This window comes from Carlito syrichta, unplaced genomic scaffold (genome assembly GCF_000164805.1).
Source record: "Carlito syrichta isolate Samal-C Ts95f unplaced genomic scaffold, Tarsius_syrichta-2.0.1 Scaffold303316, whole genome shotgun sequence".
In the NCBI taxonomy this organism is placed as follows: domain Eukaryota; kingdom Metazoa; phylum Chordata; class Mammalia; order Primates; family Tarsiidae; genus Carlito; species Carlito syrichta.
This window is the reverse complement of record NW_007247412.1, coordinates 760,612-785,067: the sequence shown is the minus strand read 5'-3', so window position 1 is coordinate 785,067 and position 24,456 is coordinate 760,612. Positions and strand designations below refer to the sequence as shown.

Here is a 24,456-nt window from a genome sequence, read left to right as displayed (position 1 = left end):
CCACTGTGAGATCAAAAGAACTCAAGGGGCGGGGCTCCCTTTCCTGTTGTGCTTCTGTTGCAGTGAACCCTCATAGTTTTGTTTCTTCCTCAAAAGGACTGTGTGAATGAAAAGCACTTAGCAGTAATTATTTTTTATGATTTTAATTTATTATAAGTATATTTTTAGCTATACATCTAAAATAATATTTGTAAAACCATTTCAAGGGCTTCTGAATTAAAATATGCATCTTAAGGCTGAAGTGTATGTAAATACATAATGATAAATCTGCCACATACTCCTAACATGATGATGATTTTAAAAATAGACATTTTCTAGGGTAATATGTTCCTAAACTTTGTAAAAGAGATTTTCCTAAGATATATAAAAGGAATGATTTCTGGACGAAGTAGTAAACCAAACTGCTGTCAGTTGAATACTTTTATTCATTGATTTACGTTATAAAATGAGCAGCTTGTTTCCTTAGGAAAAATATCATCCAGAAAACCAAATTGAGTCGTTTTGGGAAGAAAGTTACTAAGAAAGAAGTAGATACATTGTTTAGTGTACTGAATTGAATGTGGAAGTACCTAGGATATTACTGATTCCTGGGTCTAGGTCCCATAAAGCAGTTTATTTTTCCTTTGCAGCATTTCTCTGAAATTGTTTTTTGTGGTTTGACCAGTTCTCGCTTCAGTGTTCTTTTTGAACTTTTGTGCTACTAAAGGATTTCCTAATTCTATTTAGAGCTCTGAAATTTATCTTTTCATTTTGTCTTAGGTATTTAAGAGGGAATTTTAAGTTCAGTCTTATGCCACACCAGAAGGTGGCACTGGTGATCTATTTTCTTTGGCCTTTAAAGTATAGCAAGTTAAGATTATATACAATTATTTCTAAAGGCTAGCTCATTGTGTCATAAACTCTGGTATACTGGATTATACTGTTATTTTTAACAGACACTTTTTGTGCTGAAAGAAGAAAAACATTTACATTAACTTCTATATGTGGAATATCCTTTTTAGCTTAGAGGACTAGGTTTTAGTTCCTCTTTTTATTAGTGACTTTTCCTCTGATGAAATAATCATGAGAATTGTTCACTTATCCCATTTTTAAAAGAAATATAGATATTATATATTTTATATGTATATTTATATATTTTTCAGGAAATATAGGTATTATGCCCATTTGCAATAGAAATTTGGGTTGATTTTTTTCATACAGAAGTCTTTAGTGAAGCTCTTGTTCTGTTTCAGAATGTCACAAAAGAAAGACAGATGAAATTACTACAGCAGCAGAATGACATCACGGGCCTTTCACGGCAGGTGAAGCATGTAATGAACTTTACCAACTGGGCAATTGCAAGCGGGAGTAGCACAGCACTGCTATATAGCAAGCGACTGGTAAGACACATGTTATCTTTATTTTTCTTTAATGGACTTTATTGAGATTTATATTCTGTGAACTGCACCTTTTTAAAGCACAGATACAGCCACCACCACATCAGGATACAGAGAATTTCCATTGCCTCCAACATTTCCTTCTTCCCTTTACCCCTGGCCTTTGCTTTTGGACTTTACCCCTAGCTCTGAGCGGCCACAAATCTGATTTCTGTCATTTTCTGAATTTTGTGTAAATGGGATTATACAGTGTATGCTTTTTTGAAGATACCTAATATCTTAATGTAGTTTATTATCAGAAGTGACAGAAATTCAAGCCTGCGCATTTGATTTTATGGCTACTTTAAACACTGACACTGTCTCATCTGAGTTGACGCCGTGGGAATGCGTGAGCTTTTTAAAAATGTGTTTTATTGGGCAGCCCCCTCGGGTGCCCTCCCACTGTGAGAACTTTTCTGTCTTCTCAGTAAATCCTGCTTTCTTTAAAAAAAAAAAGTATTTATCTTATGTTTTCTCAGTTGATATTTAATTTTAAGACTAATATGAACTTTTTTCGTTTAAGATTACTTTTCAGTTGCGTCATATTTTGAAAGCGCGATGTGATCCTGTCCCTGCTGCTAATGGAGCAATACGTTTCCATTGTGATCCCACCTTCTGGGCAAAGAATGTAGTCAATTTAGGTGAGAAATAGTTAATTTTATGAATATAACTTGGAACACCAAATCAGAAGGAGAAAGCATCTAAAGCAAATTCTAGATAAAGTTTTTAATTTTATAATGTAAATTGTTTGGAAAATGTGTTACTCATTGGAAACTCACTTTAGTGATGGTTTTGTATTGCTGTGTCATTACATCTTAAGAATATTGAGAGTCTGAAGTGACCGAAATAGCTCAGCTGGAAGAGTGTTAGACTGAAGAATGTTGAGAGTCTACTTTGTATAATGTTTTTTAATGTGTGCCATTTCTAATTTCCCCTCCCCCACATCTCTTAAAATTGATATCAACAGTTTCATTAGAAATCTTAGCGAGTTGTTCATTCTCCAGAAGAATTTCTCAGCTGTTTAGAAGTTTAATTATACCAGCATTAGCGTAGAACCCTAAGATACTGATGTGTCTGGTAGTCATGTCCTAAGGAATGTTTGAAAGATAGGAGTAAGCCGGGCTCGGTGGCTCAGCCTGTAATCCCGTGCCTTTGGGAGGCTGAGGTGAGTGGATTGCCTGAGCCCGCGGGTTCGAGAACTGCCTGGGCAGCGAGACCTCATCTCTACAATAAATCAAAAAATCAGCCGGGTGTGGTAGCGTATGCCTGTAATTCCGGCTACTTGGAAGGCTGAGGCGGAAGGATCACCGGAGCCCAGCAGGTCGAGGCTGCGGTGGCCGGGAGCGGCCACTGCACTCCAGTCTGGGCGACAGAGTGAGACTCCAACTCAAAAAAATAAAAAAAGAAAGATAGGAGTAGCTCTTTTCACAGGGAAGAGAAATGGACTTAGCTTTTATTACTGCACAGTGTGAACCTAAAGACTATAGGTGTAAATTACAGAGAGATAGACAAAAACAACTCAATTAAAACACACACACTTCCCAACAATGCTATCTACTGAGAGTTGGGAGTTGTAAAACCTGCAGCTGGATGACCTTCTGTTAAAAAAAAAAGTAATTGTTGCATAAAAGAAAAAAGTGCATATTCAAATTGGGCTATAGCCTTCCTTCTGGCATCAGCAAACTGTTTTTATTGGCATGCTAGCTAAGAATGGTTTTTACATTTTCTTCTTTTTTTTTTCATTTTTACATTTTCAACTGGTTGTGAAAACAAACATAAACCAAAGACCATGAGATTTTATGTGGCCTGCCAAGACTAAAATATTTACTCTCTACCCCCATTACAGGAAAGCCTGCCCACCTTTGCCTTAAATCACATCTTCCTAAAATTTGCCTCTGTCCATAGAAAACAATGGGTCCATGAAAAAAGCAAGGGAAATCATCACTTTTGGGAATATAAATGGTTTAAAGCTTTCAGTATTTCCAAGGAAGACAATTTTGTAGCTTTGCAGTGCTCTGCTCTGCACATTTTGGCAATTCAAAGGCAAATGGAATCAGTACTAGCAGTCTCAAGTATCCTTGAGTCTTGTCATAGGAGAATTGATTTAGACTGACTAGATGGGTCTCTTCTAATAATATCTCTTTCAGTCTCTTTAATTTTTTGTACATCTGTGTAAAAAAAGAATAGGGACAGATACTGTATTCTAAATAATCAGAAGTCATTTGTTCAGCTTTGGAATAAATATATTAGATTTCTGATCATCATCATCTTTAAATCCAGTTTCAATCCCTGCTGTACTATTGGGTGCTTTGAGGTGCTGATAGTTTTCAGAGGAAGAAGGAAAAGATAGTGATTAACTTGCAAAATAGATGATTTAGATGATTATATGCAACTTCTTCTCATTTTTTGAATCCTTCAGGTAATCTAGTAATAGAGAGTAAGCCAGCTCCTGGCTATACTCCCAATGTTGTAGTTGGGCAAGTTCCGCCAGGGACAAACCACATTAGTAAAACCCCTGGACAGATTAACTTAGCGCAGCTTCGACTCCAGCACATGCAGCAACAAGTGTATGCACAGAAGCATCAGCAGTTGCAACAGATGAGGATGCAGCAGCCACCAGCACCTGCACCAACAACAACAGCAACAACGCAGCAGCATCCTAGACAAGCAGCCCCCCAGATGTTACAACAACAGGTGAGTGTTGTGTGACTACACCATTATACAAATTATGAAGATCTCAGAACTGAACTACACTTTTTCCTGCATTTGGTGAATTATACATTTTAAAGTTGGTAGCAGAACTTTGAGCAGAGCTCAAAGGCTAGAGTTTATTTGCTCTGGTTGCGATGGGAATGTAGGAGAGGTGTAAAGAAAGGCGGTAAGTAAATAATTTATCTTGGGAAATAGAATTAGCTCACTAATGTTCTAGAAGTGCACAAATTCTCATTCTTTCGTACCACATTTTTTTTGTTTACCACATATGGTTATAAACCACAAAACCAGATCGTTTCTGCTCAAGCTTTGATGTGTTCCTTGGGCGTTTGTTTAAATCATCCCGATCCCTGTGTCTCCCTTCTCTGTGCCCTCCGCCCCAACGTGAGCCGTCACTCCAGAGTGGGATAACTGAATGCTGATGTACTTTAAAAACCCACCCAGAGGGATGGGGGAGGGAAGAAAGGAGGGGGAGGGAGGGAGAGAGGGAGGGAGGGGAGAGAGCAAGAATGGGGAAATTTAGGAGTGATACTCACACTGTAGTCATTGCCAGCTTTCTGGGGATTGGGGCTAACGATGAAAGGAACGATTTACATTTTTTACTTCATACCCTTTCGTCCCAATGGGATCATTTTTATTTTTTATAGTTGAAAGGTAAATTCTATAAAAATTATCATATAAATTGCAATTTCTACTTTTGTAGCCTCCTCGATTGATCAGTGTGCAAACAATGCAAAGAGGCAATATGAACTGCGGAGCTTTTCAAGCCCATCAGATGAGACTGGCTCAGAATGCTGCCAGAATACCAGGGATACCCAGGCACAGCAGCCCTCAGTATTCCATGATGCAGCCACACCTCCAAAGACAAGTATGCCTAGAGTTACATTTGTAAGAATCATACAATTTTAAAACTAAAGACACCATTTTTTCTTAATTGATTGTTGGGGGCGGGTTGCTGGTATGCCTTACAGGTTGATTAATGCTGTGTGTCTTCTTGTCTCAAAAAAATACACATACACAAGAAATTTTATATTTAGTTTTAAGACCTACTTTGCTCCTTTTAAATTTACCATATACGATGCGTTAAAAAAACCTTGATGTATTCCAAGCCACTCAATTTATAGAAGTGAAAGACAAATCTAACAAGCTTGTGATTTACCCACAATCATGAGGGTAATGATAAAATCAGGATTAGAACTTTAGTTTCCTAAAATTGCCCCTTGCTCTTTTAATGTGTTTTAATGTGATTTTTTTGATCCTATTATATAAAAGGGACTTTGGAATTAATAAAGCTAACTATATATAATTTTAAAAAAAATTTTAACCCAGTCTGGGCCTGGTGCCTCAGTCTGTAATCCCAGCGCTTTGGGAGGCCAAGGCAGAGGATTGCCTGAGCCTGCAGGTTTGAGACCAACCTGGACAACTTGGTGAGACCTCATTTCTACAATAAATCAAAAATTAGCCGGGCATGGTAGCACGCGCCTGTAGTTCCAGCTACTTGGAAGATTGAGGCAGAAGGATCACCTAAACTCAGCAGGTCAAGGCTGCGGTGTCTGTGAGCATGCCACTGCACTCCAGCCTGGCCAAGAAGCGTGAGACTCCAACTCAAAAAAGAAAAAAAATTTTTTTTTTAAGCCGAATGCAGTGACTCATGCCTGTAATCCCAGCACTTCGGGAGACCAAGGCAAGAGGAGGATCACTTGAGCCCAGGAGTTCACCCAGCCTGGGCAACATAGTGAGATTTTGTCTCTATAAAAATAAGAACAATTTTTCTTTCAACTTTTTTCTTTTCTCTATTCAACTACTAGGTTTTTTTGTTTGTTTAGGATGTAGATGTGCTTAATCTTAAAAATAAGGGTGAGCGGAGCACGGTGGCTCACGCCTGTAATCCCAACACTTTGGGAGACTGAGATGAGAGGGTTGCCTGAGCATAGGTGTTTGGGACCAGCCTGGGTAACGTGGCCAGGTGTGGTGGTGCATGCCTATGGTTCCAGCTACTTGGAAGGCTGAGGCAGAAGGATCGCCTGAGCCCACCAGGTCGAGGCTGTGGTGGCTGTGAGCATGCCACTGCACTCTAGCCTGGGTGACAGAGTGAGACTCCAACTCAAAAAAAAAGTGTGTTTGGCCAGGTGTGGTGACTTATGCCTGTAATCCCAGCACTTTAGGAAGCTGAGGAAGGAGGCTTGCTTGAGCCTAAAAGTTCACAACCAACCTGGGCAATGTAGCAAGAACTCATCTCTACAAAAAAATGAAAAAATTATTTGGCTGTGGTAATACTCACCTGTAGTTCCAGCTTCTATAAATAATAATAATAATAAAAGAAATAGCTGGGCATAAGGGTATCTGTCTGTAGTCCCAACTTCTTAGGAGACGGAGGAAGAAGGATTACTTGCGCCCAGGAGTGAGTCATGATCATACCACTTTATCCAGTCTGGGCGACAGAGTGAAACCCCAAGGAGCAAACCAAAACTTTTTGTTTAGATACGTGCATTTAGGGACTTTTTTGTTGTTTTTTGTTTTTGAGTTGGAGTCTCACTCTGTCACCCATGCTGAGTGCAGTGGCATGCTCACGGCCACCCGAAGCCTCGACCCGCTGGGCTCCAGCGATCCTTCCACCTCAGCCTTCCAAGTAGCTGGAACTACAGGTGCGCGCTACCATGCCCAGCTAATTTTTTGATTTATTGTAGAGATGAGGTCTCGCCAAGTTGCCCAGGCTGCTCTCGAACCCCAGGCAGTCCTCTCACCTTGGCCTCCCAAAGTGCTCAGATTACAGGCTTGAGCCACCATGCCCAGTCTATAGACATGTTTTATAATTTTTGCCTGAGTAGTAAATAATATTTGTACAGGAGATGTTGTTATAAAATAAGGCACTTTTTCATTGCCTTTGTATTTTAAAATAATACAGTTTTTCAGACTTTCAGTGATGTTTCTCACAGCACGCTTTAAAGCTTATCAATCACCTATCCTTGGGTGAAATAGAAAACCTTGTCAGAATAGAATCAGAGCCGTAACTCCTAAATCAGAACTTCTGGGAGGCGGGAGTGCACAGTAATATGTGAACTTCTCTGGTCAGTCCGCATTCTGAAGTTGGAGTAACAGTATCTGTCCTAGAGCGGTGGTTCTTGGCTTTCGAAAAATGTGCACTCCCTTATATTTGAAGGTTTTCATTTAAGATTTTCATTGTAAATTACATTTAAATAGTTGCAAAAGCTGAGTGTGTTGGGTCACACTCAATGGAAGCTAGGTGCGATGGCTCACATCTGTGATCCCAGCACTTTGGGAAGACAAGGAGGGAGGATTGCTTGAGCCCAGTAGTTGGAGACCAGCCTGGGCAACATAGCGAGACCTCTTTTCTACAAAAAATACAAAAATTAGTTGTGTGTGGTGGTATGTTTATAGTCCCAGCTATTCAGGAGGCTGAGGCAGAAGGATCACTTGAGCCCAGGAGGTTACGTCTATGGTGAGCCATGATCATGCCACTGTACTCAAGCCTTGGCGACAGAGTGAAACCCCGAGTCAAAAAAAATTTTTCTTTTACAAAAGTTATACTTTCTAGCATACGGTAGATGTTGACACTATAAAGTTAGAATAAATAAATAAAACCTTTACATCATTCTTTGAAATTAATCTGTTGGAATCCCAAATAGCATAGCAAGCTCTCCTTGGCTTTGAATTTTGCATCTACTTCCTCAACAGAGTTTTGTCTTAATGTGTAATATGTTTTTGCTTGATAGGCAGATTAGCCTGCTGTAATTTTCTTCAGGAAAAGTTTTTGTTCACAAATTTATGTATTTAGGATTTAAAAGATTTTTATTATGGCAATATTCATCAATTCTTTGAACTTTTTCTAGATAATAAACTGAAACAATGATCTATCAAAACTATTTAAAAACTCTTTTTTATTACTAACAGCTTCCCCAAGTGTTTATTTTTGTTGATCATTAAATAGAACCTGTTAGAAGATTTGTTACCAAGGTTTTAGAGCCATCACTTTTTGATACCCAACACTATTGTTTCCACTTGTGCTCTTGATTCTCTCTGTGGGTTTGTTTTCTATCTTGATGCAGTATACCTAGAATAAAATTAGGGATAGTCAGAGTTGTGCTCTTCTTTTGTCAAGGAGGAAGAGAGCAGGTGCAAAAGAAATGGTGGGAAAGAGACCCTGTAGAGCATGGCACATTCTCATGTAAATCATTTTTATCTTTTTAAGAAAAGAGTACATATGAGGGTTGAGGATCTAAACATTAATTTCCTTAAGTTTCTTCACATAGCCATGTGCTCCTTAGTTCCAGTATTGCCAGGGGCCAGGTATGCCATTTCAGAGTGCAGAAGCTACAGAATCAGACTCACCAACTGTCTCAGAATATTTTTCTTAGACTTTTGGGGATACCTCGGCAGAAATCACTCAGTGTTTTCTTTTTCTTTTTTCTTTTTTTTGGTTGATTGTTTTAAAATATTTCAAATAATTTATTTATATGTGAATAGTAATTTATTTCCCAAAGAATTTCATCTGTATTATCTTTAATGTTCCTTATGATAACCTTCAGAATGAAACAAGTAAGGTATCATTACTCACATTTCTTTTTTGAGTCAGAGTCTCACTCTGTTGCCTAGGCTGGAGTGCAGTGGCATGCTCATGGCCACCGCAGCCTCGACCTACTGGGTTTAGTTGACCCTTTGTTCAACCTTTCTTTTTTTTTTTTTTTTTGAGTGTGCTCCGGCAATCCTTCCACCTCAGCCTTCCGAGTAGCTGGAATTAGAGGCATGCGATACCATGCCCAGCTGATTTTTGATTTATTGTAGAGATGAGGTCTCGCTGCTCAGGCGGGTCTCGAACCCGCGGGCTCAGGCAATCCACTCACCTCAGCCTCCCAAACGCGCGGGATTACAGGCTGAGCCACCGAGCCCGGCTTACTTCAGCCTTTCAAGTAGCTGGAATTACAGGCACGCACCATCATGCCCAGCTAATTCTTTTGATTTATTGTAGAGTTGAGGTCTCACCATGTTGCTCAGGCTGGTCTTGAATCTGTGGGCTCAGGCAATCCTCTCACCTCGGCTTCCCAAAGTGCTGGGATTATAGGCATGAGCCACCACCCCTGGCATTAATCACATTTCTAAATGACTGAGGCACTGTGATTTGCCTAAGGTCACACAGTATTAGAGTCAGGAATTAATGTCATATTTCCTTTCTGTAAATTCATTGTTCTTTCAGCCACATTCAGCTGCATTATACAGTTTTTAATAGAAAAAAGACTACAGGGTCAAAGAGAAATATAAATGGATTAGTAGCCTTCTTGGCTTATTGTGTGAAAACTTGGAGGCTTTCGAATACACCTTTTAGTTCTGAAGTAAGGTTATATCACTAGGCTGACAGGTTGAAAAATGATTCGCAGGTCTGTTTTTCTCTAGGTAATACACAAAAATGAATAGAAAAATGAAAAGGCTGAGTTTGAACTGTTCTTCTAAATAAGTTTGATAGGGCCCACCCCACTTCTTTGTTTCTCAGCCACAGCCACACTTAGTGTTCTTCCTTAACTAAAAATTGTTGTAACGATAGAGTGTGTGATCACATGTTGTCGCAGATTAAGTGATGATAATGTCTCCTTTTTATTAGCACTCAAACCCAGGGCATGCAGGACCCTTCCCTGTCGTCTCGGTACACAACAACACAATCAACCCAACGAGCCCTACGACAGCAACTATGGCAAATGCAAACCGAGGTCCCACCAGCCCATCCGTTACAGCAATAGAACTTATCCCCTCAGTTACCAATCCAGAAAACCTTCCATCGCTGCCAGATATTCCGCCCATACAGGTTTGTATTTCAGTGGAATGAGGCATTTAGAAATCTCGTGCTAATTAGGGAGTTCGAGTATTTATTTATTTATTTTTTAAATTTAGGGCTAACATTACCCTAAAGAGTAAAGCATGAATCTGTAAAACTTATTTCTCCAGTCTGAGTGAAACTTTGTACCCTTTGGTCAGCATCTTCCCTATCTCTTTCTGCCAGCCTTTGATAACTACCTTTCTGTTCTGTTTCTGTGAGATCACGTTTTTAGGTTCCACACATAAGTAAAGTCATCCAGTATTTGTCTTTTTGTGTCTGGCCTATTATACTTAGCATAATATGCTTTAGTTCTGTGTATGTTTTTGCAAATGACAGAATTGCCTCCTTTTTAAATTCTGTATAGTGTATTCTATTGTGTATATATACCACTTTTTCTTCATTCATTCATTGATAGACACTTAGATTGCTCTCATATCTTGCTATTATGAATAATGCTGAAGTGAAGATGGGAGTGCAGATACTTATCTCTTTGAGGTACAGATTTAAGTTCCTTTGGAATTAAGTTTTAGTGATCTATTGCACTGCGTAGTGAAATGAACACAGTTAATGGTAGTGTATTATATATTTCAAAATAATTAAAATGGGTTTTTAATGTTCTTACCATAAAAAAATGATGGGTTGTCGGGTTGATAGATATATTTATTATCTTGATTAAGTCTTTCTATGATATACATACATAATTTATGTGTAAAACATAACATTGTACCCCGTAGATACACAATTATTGTTTGTCAATTAAACAAAAAAAGAGTGAAGTATAGATATTTGAATCTTGAAACATTCTTGTGCTAAAACTAGTGTCCTTGATATTTTAAAATTATAGGGACTTGGATGTCGTATGAATATTAGATTTTGAGACTATATAAACAGTGGTATAATAATGGATTAATATTAGCTTTGCTAATAGGCTAGTTCCTCCCTTTCTATCACCTGTCAACAGACAGACCTTGTGTCAGATGATGCACTCTTGGTGTGAGTTTGGAGCCAGAGAGGAGACCCGGGACCAAAATGTGATCAAATCTTTGTCATTCTTCTGTAAGGTCTAAAAAGGCTACTCTGTTGGACTGAGGAAAGGATGGGGTTGGAAGGTCAGCTCAGAGAGTTGGGGCATGCTCAGAGAGAGGAGATAATGAGGAGGAGGAATGGATGGAACAGAAGGACTTTGAAGCCGCTTGGCTCTTTTAACGGAAGAAAAGTATCTTCTGTTTCCCTTCTGAATTTTCACCAATTTGTTTGAAATAAAATCATTTTCTTTTAAAATGTAAGATAATCCACCAGGATTATACTGAATCATCTCATGCGTTGTGTGAGCTCCTTGGGATCAGGGATCACTGTGGAAGCAAGGAGCAGTGAAACTGTTGTGACAGTAGGACCCTGGATTCTTTCTGTGGCTGCAGCTTAAAACTTTTACACATGCATGGGTTTATGTAAGAGTTTTAAATGATATTTCTATAAATTCAAAATTGATTTTAAGTTTTTATTTAAAAATTTAGGGTATACATACATAACATAATGTTATAAGATATATATATAATAAAATGGTTAGTGTAGGAACAAATTAACATTTGTCATCTCACATAGTTACTTATCTCCCTGCCTGCCCCTGCAAGAGCAGCTATAATCTACTCATTTAGCAAAACTCCTGAACACAGCACACTGTCATTTACTAATAGTCCTCATCAAAATTGTTTGAAAATCACTAACATATTGTGAATTCTTTTAATCTGACTGTTTTCTTGATATTGGAAGAGATTTTTTTTTTTTTGGCTAAGGAAAGTATGGTTTTGTTGGTGTGAAAGGACTGGACTGTATATAGAACAGGGATTTTTTTAGAGTATAAATTTAAAAGTAACATTTCTAAGTTAAAAGCTTATACTTTATGAAGCACTTTCATGGGCGTTATCCCAGTTTAATGTAATAGCCCTATAATTATTTTATAGATGAAAGTAAGGAGAGGTTAGTGACTTTCTGAGAATCACATGATAAATGGTAAAGTTGGAATTTTAAGCCCGGACTCCCGATTATAAGTTCAGTCCTCTCTCTACTACCTATGACAATACCAGGGAGTTAGTTTAGGATTGTAGGTCTGGAAAGGTGTTATATGAGAGCCGTTGGACAACCAGAGGTATGCACAGTGTAAAAGTGATCATTCAGTTCTTACTAAACACTTTCTGTATACTAAAGTCCTCGAGCAGTGAGAATAAGAAGACAAGTTTTGGTTTCAGTTCTTAAGAAACTTACAAAGGTTCTCAAGTATCATCCACTTTTTAATTGAAACATAATTCATATACCATGAAATCCATTCTAAAAACATACAATTCCGTGGTTTTTAGTGCGTTCACAAGATTGTGCAACCATTACTACTATTTCCAGAATATTTTCATCACTCCAAAAGAAATTGTATTTATTAGCAGTCACATTCTATTTCTTTCTCTCCCAGCCCCTGAAAACCACTAATCTCTTTCTTTATGAACCTGTTCAGGACATTTTGTGTGAGTGGAATCATATTTTGCCTTTTGTGTCTGGCTTCTTTCACTTAGCATAATGTTTTCCAGGTCGATCCATGCTTTAACCTGTAGCTGTACTTTGTTCCTTTTATATGGCTAAATAGTATTTTATTGACTAGATATACCACATTTTGTTGATTCATCAGCTGGCAAACATTAGGTTTTCCCTCTTTGGCTGTTAGGAATAGTGCTACTGTGAACTTGAGTGTACAAGTTTTTGTGTGAACATAGGTTGTCAGTTCTCGTAAGGCAGGGCTTCCCAACCCCTGGGTCACAAATCCACCGCCGTCCTTGGCCTGTTAGGAACTAGATCGCACAGTAAGAGGCGAGCGACAAAACTTCATCTGTATTTGCGGCCACTCTCCATGCACACATCACTGCCTGAGCCCTCCCTCCTGTCAGGTCAGTAGCCACATTACATTCTCATAGGCTTGCAAACCCCACACGTACTGTAATGTGAGGGATCTAGGTTGTATGTTCCTTACGAGACTCCAATGAAATAATCTGAGGTGGAGCTGAGGCGGCGATGTGAGCACAGGGAACAGCTCCAAATGCAGATTGCCACCAGCAGGGAGGTTTCACTGCACATCCTCTCCCCTTACCACCAGTCAGTCTGTGGAAAAATAGTCTTTCACCACACTGGTCCCTGAAGCCAAAGAGGTTCGGGACAGCTGCTCTGAGGTATATATATATCCAGGAGTTAAATTGCAAAGTTATGTTTATATGTTTGACTTTTTGAGAAACTGCCGAGCTGTTTTCCACAATGGCTACACCCATTTTGTATTCACACCTGCAATCCCAGCACTTTGAAACCTAGAAGCTGAGTAGGAGTTAGCAGAGAGATGCCAGCGGTAAATTTTATTAGGTAAAAGGAACAGAATTTCAAAGTTCATGAGGTATGAAGGAACTGGGCACTTTTGAAGAACAAAAAAGACCAGTGAGAACAGGGGAAAGAGAAGGGGATGGGGTGACATAAGTAGGACCTCCGTAAGCTGCAAAAACGACTTTGGACTGTTTTTCTTAAGTAACAAAATGAGGTTGCACCATATTTACTATATATTTATATAGCTAGCACTATGAATATTGTATTGCAAGTTTTTTTAAATGTTAAAAGTGTTTAAGAATAGTTTTCAAATAATAGCAATTTTTCATTCCGTAAGCCTAGACATACTAAATAAATTTGTTTTAAATTGCTATGATCACCTTAAAAAAATCTTGAAACAGTTGTCATAAGGTATTAAATATTAGATATAGGAATTACAAGATAAAATGTGAAATTGACAAGAACAAGCAATTGTAAAAACTCCTTTCAATAAGAAATTATTTTTAGAACACTTAATTTTCATCTATCACCATCATTGTTATATAGTCCTTGTAATGACTTGAGTTTGATTCTGGATCAATTGCAGCAGACATTTCTTCCATTTCCTCTTGAGACAAAGGCTCACCTTCTTCAGTCATATATTTGATCAATTCTTCCTTCATAAGAAAACCCATGTTTAGCTGAATTTAAAAGTTCAAAGGAGAACATCTTCTGGCATTGGGCTGTATTTTCTTTCTAGTAGTACTTGGGTCGTCACTGGAAGAAATTTTTCAAATCAGATGCATCCAGTGGGTTCTTCTTCCTCTACCTCTGCAATTAGATCATGTAGCTCTCCTTCATTAGGACAGCATCCTAATGAGCTGATAACTGTTCCAATCTCTCTTACATCCACTGTATTATTTGACTCATGGTCAAACACTTCAGATGCCTCTTTGATTTTTTTGTGAAATTCTGCTGCAGCTAACTCTTCCCTGTCTTTCTTATCCGTCAAGTTTTTAAACCTTTAAAAAAAAAAAATCAATAGCCTTTTGGAGTACAAACAGACTGGGCTTCATGTGTCCCTACCGCTTCCACCTGTGCCCACTGTACCTGGGAGGATGATTTCTTGTCCTTCCATCCCTTCCCCTCCTCTCCCTCTATTGCAAGTTTTATATTTTTGCTTTTGGACTTTTTTCATATTAGTTCTTAGAGCTTTCTTGTGTTTAAATTTGTATGGTATTCTACTTTTTTGGGTGTATTTTTTCTTTTAATCCTCTTGATGGTGAACTTTTGGTTTATTTCTCATATCTTACTGTTAAAAATAAAGCTAAGCTGGACACAGTGTCTGACACCTGTAATCCCAGCACTTTGGGAGGCCAAGGCAGGAGGATTGAGCCCAGGAGTTTGAGACCAGCCTGGGCAACATAGAGAAACCTTATCTCTACAAAAAAAAAAAAAATAACCGGTTGTGGTGGCATGGGCCTGTAGTCCCAGCTACTTGGGAGGCTTAGATGGGAGTATCACTTGAGCCCAGGAAGTATAGGCTGTGGTGAGCTGTGATCATACTACTATACTCCAGCATGGGTGAGAGACTGAGACTCTGATGCAAAACAGAACAAAAACATATCTAGTTGAGAGGGGGAAAAAAACAGTTGTTTTGTTTTGTTTTTTTTGAGTTGGAGTCTCACTCTGTCACCCAGACTGGAGTGCAGTGGCCGCTCCCGGCCACCACAGCCTCGACCTGCTGGGCTCCGGCGATCCTTCCGCCTCAGCCTTCCAAGTAGCTGGAACTACAGACGCGTGCTACCACGCCCGGATAATTTTTAAATTTATTGTAGAGATGAGGTCTCGCCAAGTTGCCCAGGCGGGTCTCGAACCCGCAGGCTCAGGCAATCCACTCACCTCAGCCTCCCAAAGCGCGGTATTACAGGCTGAGCCACCAAGCCCGGCTGAGTTTTTTTTTTTTTTAAAGCAAAAACAAAACCACATCTGTGAAAAGAGGCTAACATAGTCAGTCATCAGGGAAATGCAAATTGAAACCACAGTGAAACACACATGGTATCACACTGATTAACATGACCAGCATTAAAAAGACTGAATGTTGCTGGGTACGGTGGCTCAAGCCTATAATCCCATGACTTTGGTAGGCAGAGGCGAGAGGATTGCCTGAGCTCAGGGTTTCGAGACCAGCATGAGCAACAAGGCAAGATCTTGTCTCTACAATAAATAAAAAAATTAGCCGGGTGAGACTCTGACTCAAAAAAAAAAAAAAAAGACAGTGTTAACCATAGCAAGTTCTGGTGAGGATGCAGAAGACTGTGAATTTTCTCACACTAATGTTGGGAGTGCAAAATGGCACAATTACTTTGAAAACAGTTTGGCAATTTCTTAAAAAGTTAAACATGTATCTGCCATAAAGATTCAGCCATTCAGCTGTTTATTTGCCAAAAGAGAAAAGGAAATATATGTCTATATGAAGATTTGTACCTGGATGTTCATAGCAGTTTTCTTTGTAATAAGACAAACTGGAAACAACCCTAATGTCCATCCACTATAAATGGATAAACAATTTGTGTATTCGTACAATGGAATATTAATTAACTGAACAGTAAGTAGGAATGAACTTGATAATAGTGACATGGATAAATCTTAATTATGCTGAGTGTAAGAAAAGGATGAAAAAATATATACTATGCAATACAATTTATACAAAAATTTAGGAAAAGCAAACTAATCTAAAATGGCACAAAGCAGACCGATGCTTGTTTGAGGACAGGTTGTTTGAGAGAAGGATTGATTACCAGGGAGAAACCTTAGGGGTGATGAACAGGGTCTGTTCGTTTTTCTTGATTTTTGGTTGCCTAGTTGTATATACTGTGTGAAGGTACATCAAATTGTAGACTTTAAATGTGTTTAGTTTATTTTATGTCATTTTTAATGCTTTTTTAAAACGCTTAATTGAGGCACTATGGTCATGTAATTTTAAGCACAAGTATTTCTGTAAGATAAGTTGGTTGATATGTAATTACTGGGCCAGAAATAATTACACATTGAAATTCTGCACAGGTATTGACTGGGCCAGTTTATATATTTGAAATGCCCATTTCTGCATGTTCTTCCCATAACTGTGTAAATTAATCATTCTTTCATCTTTTCCAATCTGATAGATGAAAATGACATTGTTGATTTTATTTTCATCTCTTATATTAATGTGGTTGGTTATGTTCATTGATTTTTTTTTTTTCTTCTATGAATTGTCTGTGTCTTCTGTGAAATGTCTGTGTTCATTTTCCTATTGGATTATGTTTTTCTTTTTAAATCATAGGAATTATTTGTATAATACCTTATGTGCCATGCAGTTGTTCAGGGATGATAAAAAAAAAATATTGGTTTATTGAATTAGTTAATATTTTTTTTCCAGTTAGTCTTCTAACTTTATTTATGGTGACTCTTTATTCATGTCTAGTGAAACCTGCAGGTGAATGCTTCGGTTAGCATTTCCCTGTTGGGGGCTATAAAGGCATTAGGGACGCCCTGCTATATATATTTCCTGTATGTCTCTTCCTGATCTTTTTACTCCTCTAGCCTTAGGGTTGTCTTCCTAGCCGGAGATAATAGATTCATATGGAGAGTATGGAAAGGAGGGGGTTGGTGAGGCAGGATTTTCATGTCTGTTCTGAACCCCCGCCCCCATTTCCATCTGTGGCCCTCATTAGGAGCGCATCCTCTTCACAGATGCTGCAGTTAACCTGAGTTCATCTAGGGATTCTCCTGTGGCCAGAGCTTTCTAAGTACATCCTCGGCCACCAGCTGGGGCCACAAGGTGGCACGCCTGCTACTGTCCCTTAATTGTCCCTCCAGCTAGCCCACAGCCTACTCTTACCGTCAGACCCTCATGTCCCTGGCATGGGATTTTTAAGGGCTTTCGGAAAATTGTCCTATTTACTTTTTTAGAAGGATCCTCCCTTACCTGTATAAGTTGTGAGCTGCTCCATTCTGATCTTTCTAGCAATCTAGTTCTACTGTGGTTTATATCCACAGTTCCTATTTTAATATCATCCTTCCTGATGTATAGCCATAAAAGTCATTGTGCATTTAGGAGGAAAGGAGAGCAAGAGGTAAATGTTTATGTTCAGTTTTCTGTCTTGAACCAGAAGTAGATTTGCATAAGAAATCTCCTGGCCTCTAATGGGAAAGAATGAATAAGAGGAGGCTAGTGTAGGTACGCGTAGATCAGTAAGCGCGAAGGCTAACAGTTTGCCCAAGAACAATTTGGCCATTTATTATATGGAATAGTATAGAATTTGGCTGGGTGTGGTGGCTCACGCCTATAATCCCAACCTTTGGGAGGCTGAGGTAAAAGGATTGCCTGAGCCCATGGGTTCGAGACTAGCCTGGGTGACTTGGTGAGACTTTGTCTCTACAGTAAATCAAGAAAAATTAGCCAGGCGTGGTGGCACATGCCTGTAGTTCCAGATCCTTGGAAGGCTGAGGTGGAAGGATCAACTGAGCCCAGCAGGTCAAGGCTGCGGTGGCCGTGAGTGTGCCACTGCCCTCCAGCCTGGGCGATGGAGTGAGACTCCAACTCAAAAGAAAGGAAAAAGAAATAGTGTAGAATTTAAGGCAATTTTCACACTTAAATACTGTCTTTTTACTCTTTCTTAAGTAAATATTTTCTCATTTAATCATCACATTTCTGCAGTGTGGGTAGGCTGTTTTATAGATAGGAAACTGACATCCAGGCCGAGAACCACACTAAAATTGCAGTGCTGGGCCCTCTGGCTTTATCCTACTGCCTCTAAGTTATAAAAGGTTCAGTGTTCCTGTTGACTCTTCCTTTGTGTGTGTGTGTGTGTGTGTGTGTGTGTGTGTGTGTGTGTAGTAAGAGGACTTGAGTTAGACTACAGGCTTCCATGGCCTATACGAATTTTTAAGAGCTTTAAAGTTGGATACTGACATGATAACATTTCTATTTATGTGAATGATTCTGGCAGGACTATGGACATTGAAATAGAGGCACCGAGCACCTGCATATTTGTTGAATGGTATTATAGTTTTATTTACATAAACTTTATGCTGTGTAGGTCCTCAGGGAAACATAGGGAGACATCAATTAAACTGAGTTTGGTATTGGATAACCGCTTAGTTTATTAGTAAACTATGAGTACAAGAAGTGATACTAATGAAATTAATAGCGTCTCCTCTGCTTTAGTCAAAGCAAGTTTATCTTATCTTCTTTCTCTTCAGTTGGAAGATGCTGGCTCAAGTAGTTTAGATAATCTACTAAGTAGATACATCTCAGGCAGTCACCTACCCCCACAGCCTACAAGCACCATGAATCCTTCCCCAGGACCCTCTGCCCTGTCTCCAGGATCATCAGGTAAAACAAACAAGGGTGTTGCCTTGTTTCTTTAACACTTAAAAAAAAAAACTGTCAGTATCTGTGTTAGTCAGTGTTTTCCAGAAAAACAGAATCAGTAGGAAGTATATATAGAGAGAGGGAAATTGAGAGAGATTTATTTTAAGGGCTTGACTCATGTAATTTGGTACCAGCAAGTCCAGAATCTGTAGAGCAGATTCTGTAGAGCAGGTCAGCAAGCCAGAGAGTTTGAGACCAGGGTTGGGAGACAGAATTCCTTTTTCCAGGGAGCAGGGATTATGAGACATGGAAGAGGACAGAACTCTCTGTCTTGTGTTCTATTAAAAGAATGTCAGTTGATTATATGAGGCCCACCTGTATTATGGACAATAATCTACTTTACTCAAAGTTAACTGATTTAAATGTTAATCCCATCTAAAAAAATAACTTCACAGTAATGCCTATACTGGTGTTTGCCCATATGATGGGGTATCATATCCTAGCAAAGTGGACACATAAAGTTAACTATCACAGAACAGATTTTTTAAATTATTCTTTGCAGTAGTTTTTGTTCATATACAATTGGCATTCTTTACTTTGTGTATCTTATATTTTACAATATAGAGTCAGTTGAAGAGCTTTGGTTTCAACCCAACTTTAAAACACTTAGTTAAATATTGAAAAATTGAAAAATATCTAAAAAACAAGAGCTGAGGAAAGGCAAGTTAATTTTCAAATTGTAATTTTTAAATAAAAACTTAAGTTTGTTGGAAACTATTAAAATACCCATGGTGCCGGGCACGGTGGTCCAAGCCTGTAATCCCAGCACTTTGGGAGGCCAAGGCAAGAGGATTGCATGAACCCGCAGGTTCGAGACCACCCTGGCTGGGCAGTATGGTGAGACCTGGTCTCTACAATAAATCCAAGAATTAGCCAGGTGTGGTAGCACACGCCTGTGGTTCCGGCTACTTGGAAGGCTGAGGTGGAAGGATTGCCGGAGCCCAGCAGGTCGGCACTGGGGTGGCCATGAGCATGCCACTGCACTGCAGCCTGGGAGACAGAGTGAAACTCTTACTCAAAGAAAAGCAAAATATCCATGGTATGTAGCTCTCTTCCAAAATCCCAGTTGTATTAATTGACTCTATTGCCAGGTGATTCAACTGGGACTCTGATGAATGCGTGATTGAAGCAACTCCAATCAAGTTAACAGTCTAGAAGTGATTATTATGTATATTTTTCTGTTGTAAATTAAATGTGACTTCTTTCTTACAGAAAGAGACCACCTACTTATTTCTAGAGAAATAACAATTCAAATATAAATGTGGATTTTGCATAAGTTGCATCATTAACACTTTTTAAAAATCACATAATTTTTAAAGTTTAATAAGAATTATTTCAGGACTTCTAAAAAGAATAATTAATGAGAATCAGTAAAATGTCTTATTATATGACTTGGAGAGATGACAGCTTTCTCTTATTCTGGGAGTTTAGTGGTCCTCTGAGGAGGATTCTGAGGTGATGTCTGGGTGCAGCTGAGAGAAATTGGTTGATGTCTATTAATGGTTACATGCCATCCCTGACTTTGTAACTAGGTCTGATTTCCAAGAATTATAAAGTTGGGTTATAATAATCTTGAGTTCTGTAACAAGTAGATAGAATTCCAAATATTCTTGTATGCATTTATACTCATTTTGACTTTTTTTTTTTTTAGGTTTATCCAATTCTCACACACCTGTGAGACCCCCTAGTACCTCTAGTACTGGCAGTCGAGGCAGGTGAGTAATATGTTATTAGTAACTATTTTCTTTTTATTGAGAAAAACTTCGATTGTATATAATAAAAGTAGAATATTACAGTGAGCTCTATATACTTATCACCCAGCTTGAACAATGATCTGGCTGGTTTTGGCCAGTCTTGCTTCTTCTGTATTTCTACCAATTCCTTTCTGATGTAAATTATTTCTAAACAAATCTCAGATATCATGCCATTTCACTTGTGACTGTTTTAGTAGATATCCTTATCAATAAGAATTATTAAACTGTATAACCACAGAATTGTCATACCTAAAAACATTAACAATTCATTCTTTAATGTCAGTAGAGATTCAGTTAATGTTTAGAGTCCCAATTCTTGCCATAAATGCCTTTTTAAAAAAGTAAATGATTTCTTTGAATCAGATTCAAATAAACTTATATACATTGCCACCAGTTGATTGTATTGGTATCAACTTATTTGTTGTAAAATGTAACTGTTTCTCCTATAAAGGTTTTCCTTATTCGTCTCATTTAAGTACACTGCCTCCTGTTTTTTTGTCTACTTTGGTATTTTGGTCACCAGGTTTGATCAGTTTCAGGTTTGATGTGGAGGAAGAGGGCCAAAATACTTTATGGTGGTAGTATATGCTTCCACCAGGGGCACATTATGTCCGCTTGGTTTTTGGTTGTTTCGGGTTTTTTTTGTTTTTGGGGGGTTTTGTTCGTTTTTGTTTGTTTGTTCACTAATGATCGTTGCTTAACTCTATTTTTTTTTTTTTTTACTGATTATAAAATGACATTTTAGTTTGTTGCATTATGCCTTCTTTATTAATTTAGAATATTTCTGTAAAGAGAAACTTTCTGTCATCAACTTGGGTTGTAGGAAGACAGGCTAAATGGATTATTTTTATTTACCTGCTTTCATGGTAATGAGTCGATTCCTAATACCATGAGTGACTCCAACAGTGACCAGTGAGTTTTATTATTATTACCTTTTGAACTCATATATTTCAGCATATTTTATTATGTTTTAATTCATTATAGATGTTATTTTTATTGACAGCTTAAATTATTCTTTCTTTGTTCTGTCAGAACTTTTTAAAGTTTGCTCCTTAGTCCTTTTGGTATAATCACAGTAGTCTGTTGAAAACTTCCTTGTTTCCTGTGAAACAGTGCTTCAGATTCACTTTGTACATTTCTTACCTCAGACTGGAATCAGCCATTTTTCCAAGAAATTCTGGTCATGTTATTGGGAAAATAGTGTTTGAGGATAATCTTCTGGGTACTAGGGGCACTAATTGCTACTGAGTTGTTTATTGTTTTTTAGGCCTTTCTGGTGGACAGAGATAAGAAATAGGCTTGTGCACATGTGTGTAAGCTAAAATACAATAAATACTGAATTTTTTACTCTTGCCTATTTTGAGTAATTTATTATAATGCAAGAAATATTTTATTTGAATTATTATGTGACTGTTTTTTATATGTATATGCATTTTGAAGATTGGGCTTATTAAATATTTGCTTGGCTTTTTAATTCTACTTTAAATAATCCGTGCTTTTAGAAGAAAAATACAGACTGAGTGAAAAAAGTACATTCTCAGTAGCAACCCAGTCTTAGCCGTTATTCACTTCTCTTAACAGTGGTTTTAGATGTAAAATTAGTCTTGCCTATCATTACATTGAATCAAATAAGGATGTTTTAGGTTGTTTACTACCTTTATCTTCTTCTCCTCCCAATTTCTGGTTCCCAAAAGTCAAAAGAGGTTTCATGAACCACTATTATGGTTGTATGCTTTAGATGTTTGGGGAGGCACAGAAGAGTCAACTTTTTTTATAAAGAACAATCATTGGCATTCTGTACTGCTGGCCTGGGAAAATGATTGTGTACTAGGCTCCTTAAATGATTTACTCTAAGTGCCTCAGACCATAAAGTGTGTTGTTAGAGTCTTCTGAAAGTTTTACCTACATTTTTTTAAAAAGAGTTTGAAGCTAGTCTTATGCCACACTCCTCTTTTTTTTTTTTGAGTTGGAGTCTCACTCTGTCACCCAGACTGGAGTGCAGTGGCATACTCCCGGCCTCGACTTGCTGGGCTCCGGCGATCCTTCCGCCTCAGCCTTCCAAGTAGCTGGAACTACAGGTGCGTGCTACCACGCCCGGCTACTTTTTTGATTTTTATTGTAGAGATGAGGTCTCGCCAATCTGCCCAGGCGGGTCTCGAACCCACGGGCTCAGGCAATTAACTCACCTCGGCCTCCCAAAGCGTGGGATTACAGGCTGAGCCTCCGATCCTGGCTGCCAGACTCCTCTTAACTGCATTATGAAGTATCCTTGTCTTTTACGTGTTAATTGTCATCTTCACTTTAGTGAACACTGCTTTTCTTTTGTTTTTGTTTTTTTTGACCTGGGGTCTCACTCTGTTGCCCAGGCTGGAGTGTGGTGGCACTCCCACGGCCACCACAGCCTCAACCTACTGGACTCAGGCAATCCTTCCACCTCAGCCTTCCAAGTAGCTGGAACCACAAGCATGCCCCATTGCGCCCGGCTAATTTTTGTTTTGTTTTGTTTTAATTTTTTGTGGTAACAAAGTCTCGCCATGCAGCCCAGGCTGGTCTCAAGTCCATGGGCTCACATAGTCCCCTTGCCTCATCCTCCCAAAGTGCTGGGATTACAGGCGTGAGCCACCGTGCCTGACTTACTTGTCATATAATTGTTTTTATTTGGAATATACAGTCAGACATTTGTGACCTTTACTTGTTATTTTTTAATAGCTGTGGGTCATCAGGCAGAACTGCTGAAAAGACAAGTCTTAGTTTCAAATCTGATCAAGTGAAGGTCAAGCAAGAACCTGGTGCTGAAGATGAAGTATGCAGCTTTTCAGGATCTGTGAAACAAGAGAAGACAGAAGATGGCAGGAGGAGTGCTTGCATGGTAAGCTCCCAGGGGGTCTGGCAGGGGTTTAGGCGGACGCCTCATTTACTCATCCATCTCTCAGTATATTAAGACTAAGCAGTGGTTCCAGGAGCATTAATGTGTCTTTGAGTTTTTGTGCCTGATATAAACCAAATGACCTTTTCTTTTTGGAGATTAGAAAATACAGTTTAGGCCGGGCTGGTGGCTCACCTCTAATCCCAGCACTTTGGGCGGCCGAGGCGAGTGAATTACCTGAGCCTGTGGGTTCGGGACCCGCCTGGGCAACTGGGCGAGACCTCGTCGCTACAATAAGTCAAAAAATAGCCGGGCGTGGTAGCGCGCGCCTGTAGTTCCGGCTACTCGGAAGGCGGAGGCGGAAGGATCGCTGGAGCCCGGCAGGTCGAGGCTGCCAGCCTGGGCGACAGAGTGAGACTCCAACTCAAAACAAAAAAAGAAAATACAGTTTATTTATAAAGTAAATTAGAGAGAGAGAGAGAGAGAAAGAGGAGAGTCACCTCCCCCGGGTAGGAGAAGGGGCCACAGCCAGGAAGCATGGCGACAGCCATAGCTCAAAGAGCACGTGGCCACACCAGAGTCTAGCAAGGCAGTGGCAGCGATGGTCTGGCAAGGGCCCAGACGACTTTTTCTTTTTCTTTTTTTTGAGTGAGAGTCTTACTCTGTCGCCCAGACTGGAGTGCAGTGGCCGCTCCCGGCCACCGCAGCCTCGACCCGCTGGACTCCGGCGATCCTTCCGCCTCAGCCTTCCGAGTAGTCGGAATTACAGGCACGCGCTACCACGCCCGGGTGATTTTTGATTTATTGTAGAGATGAGGTCTCGCCAAGTTGCCCGGGCGGGTCTCGAACCCGCAGGCTCAGGCAATCCACTCACTTTGCCTCCCAAAGGCGTGGGATTACAGGCTGAGCCACCAAGCCCGGCCAGACAACTTTTTCATCTGAGAGTCAGCTGTAATTAATGAGAATAAAAAGTTAATTGTATTAAGTCATTTGAAATTATCTTTGGCGGGGCTTGGTGGCTCAGCCTGTAATCCCGCGCCTTTGGAAGGCTGAAGTGAGTAGATTGCCTGAGCCCGCGGGTTCAAGACCCGCCTGGGCAGTGAGACCTCATCTCTACAATAAATCCAAAAATC

The 24,456-nt window shown here is 39.3% G+C and overlaps 1 protein-coding gene and 1 pseudogene across 1 annotated transcript in view; one reads left to right on the top strand and one right to left on the bottom strand.

Annotated features, from left to right (window-relative positions):
- TRIM33 (tripartite motif containing 33) overlaps nt 1-24,456 on the top strand; it is an 80,032-nt gene that overhangs the window by 40,338 nt on the left and 15,238 nt on the right. Inside the window, exons 7-14 of the mRNA XM_021712489.1 lie at nt 1,233-1,379; nt 1,939-2,056; nt 3,835-4,109; nt 4,831-4,995; nt 9,742-9,942; nt 18,532-18,664; nt 20,355-20,418; nt 23,167-23,326. Of these exons, the coding sequence (XP_021568164.1) occupies nt 1,233-1,379; nt 1,939-2,056; nt 3,835-4,109; nt 4,831-4,995; nt 9,742-9,942; nt 18,532-18,664; nt 20,355-20,418; nt 23,167-23,326 (1,263 nt within the window). The remainder of the gene's footprint in view (nt 1-1,232; nt 1,380-1,938; nt 2,057-3,834; nt 4,110-4,830; nt 4,996-9,741; nt 9,943-18,531; nt 18,665-20,354; nt 20,419-23,166; nt 23,327-24,456) is intronic.
- On the bottom strand, nt 13,818-18,243 carry LOC103260733 (annotated as a pseudogene).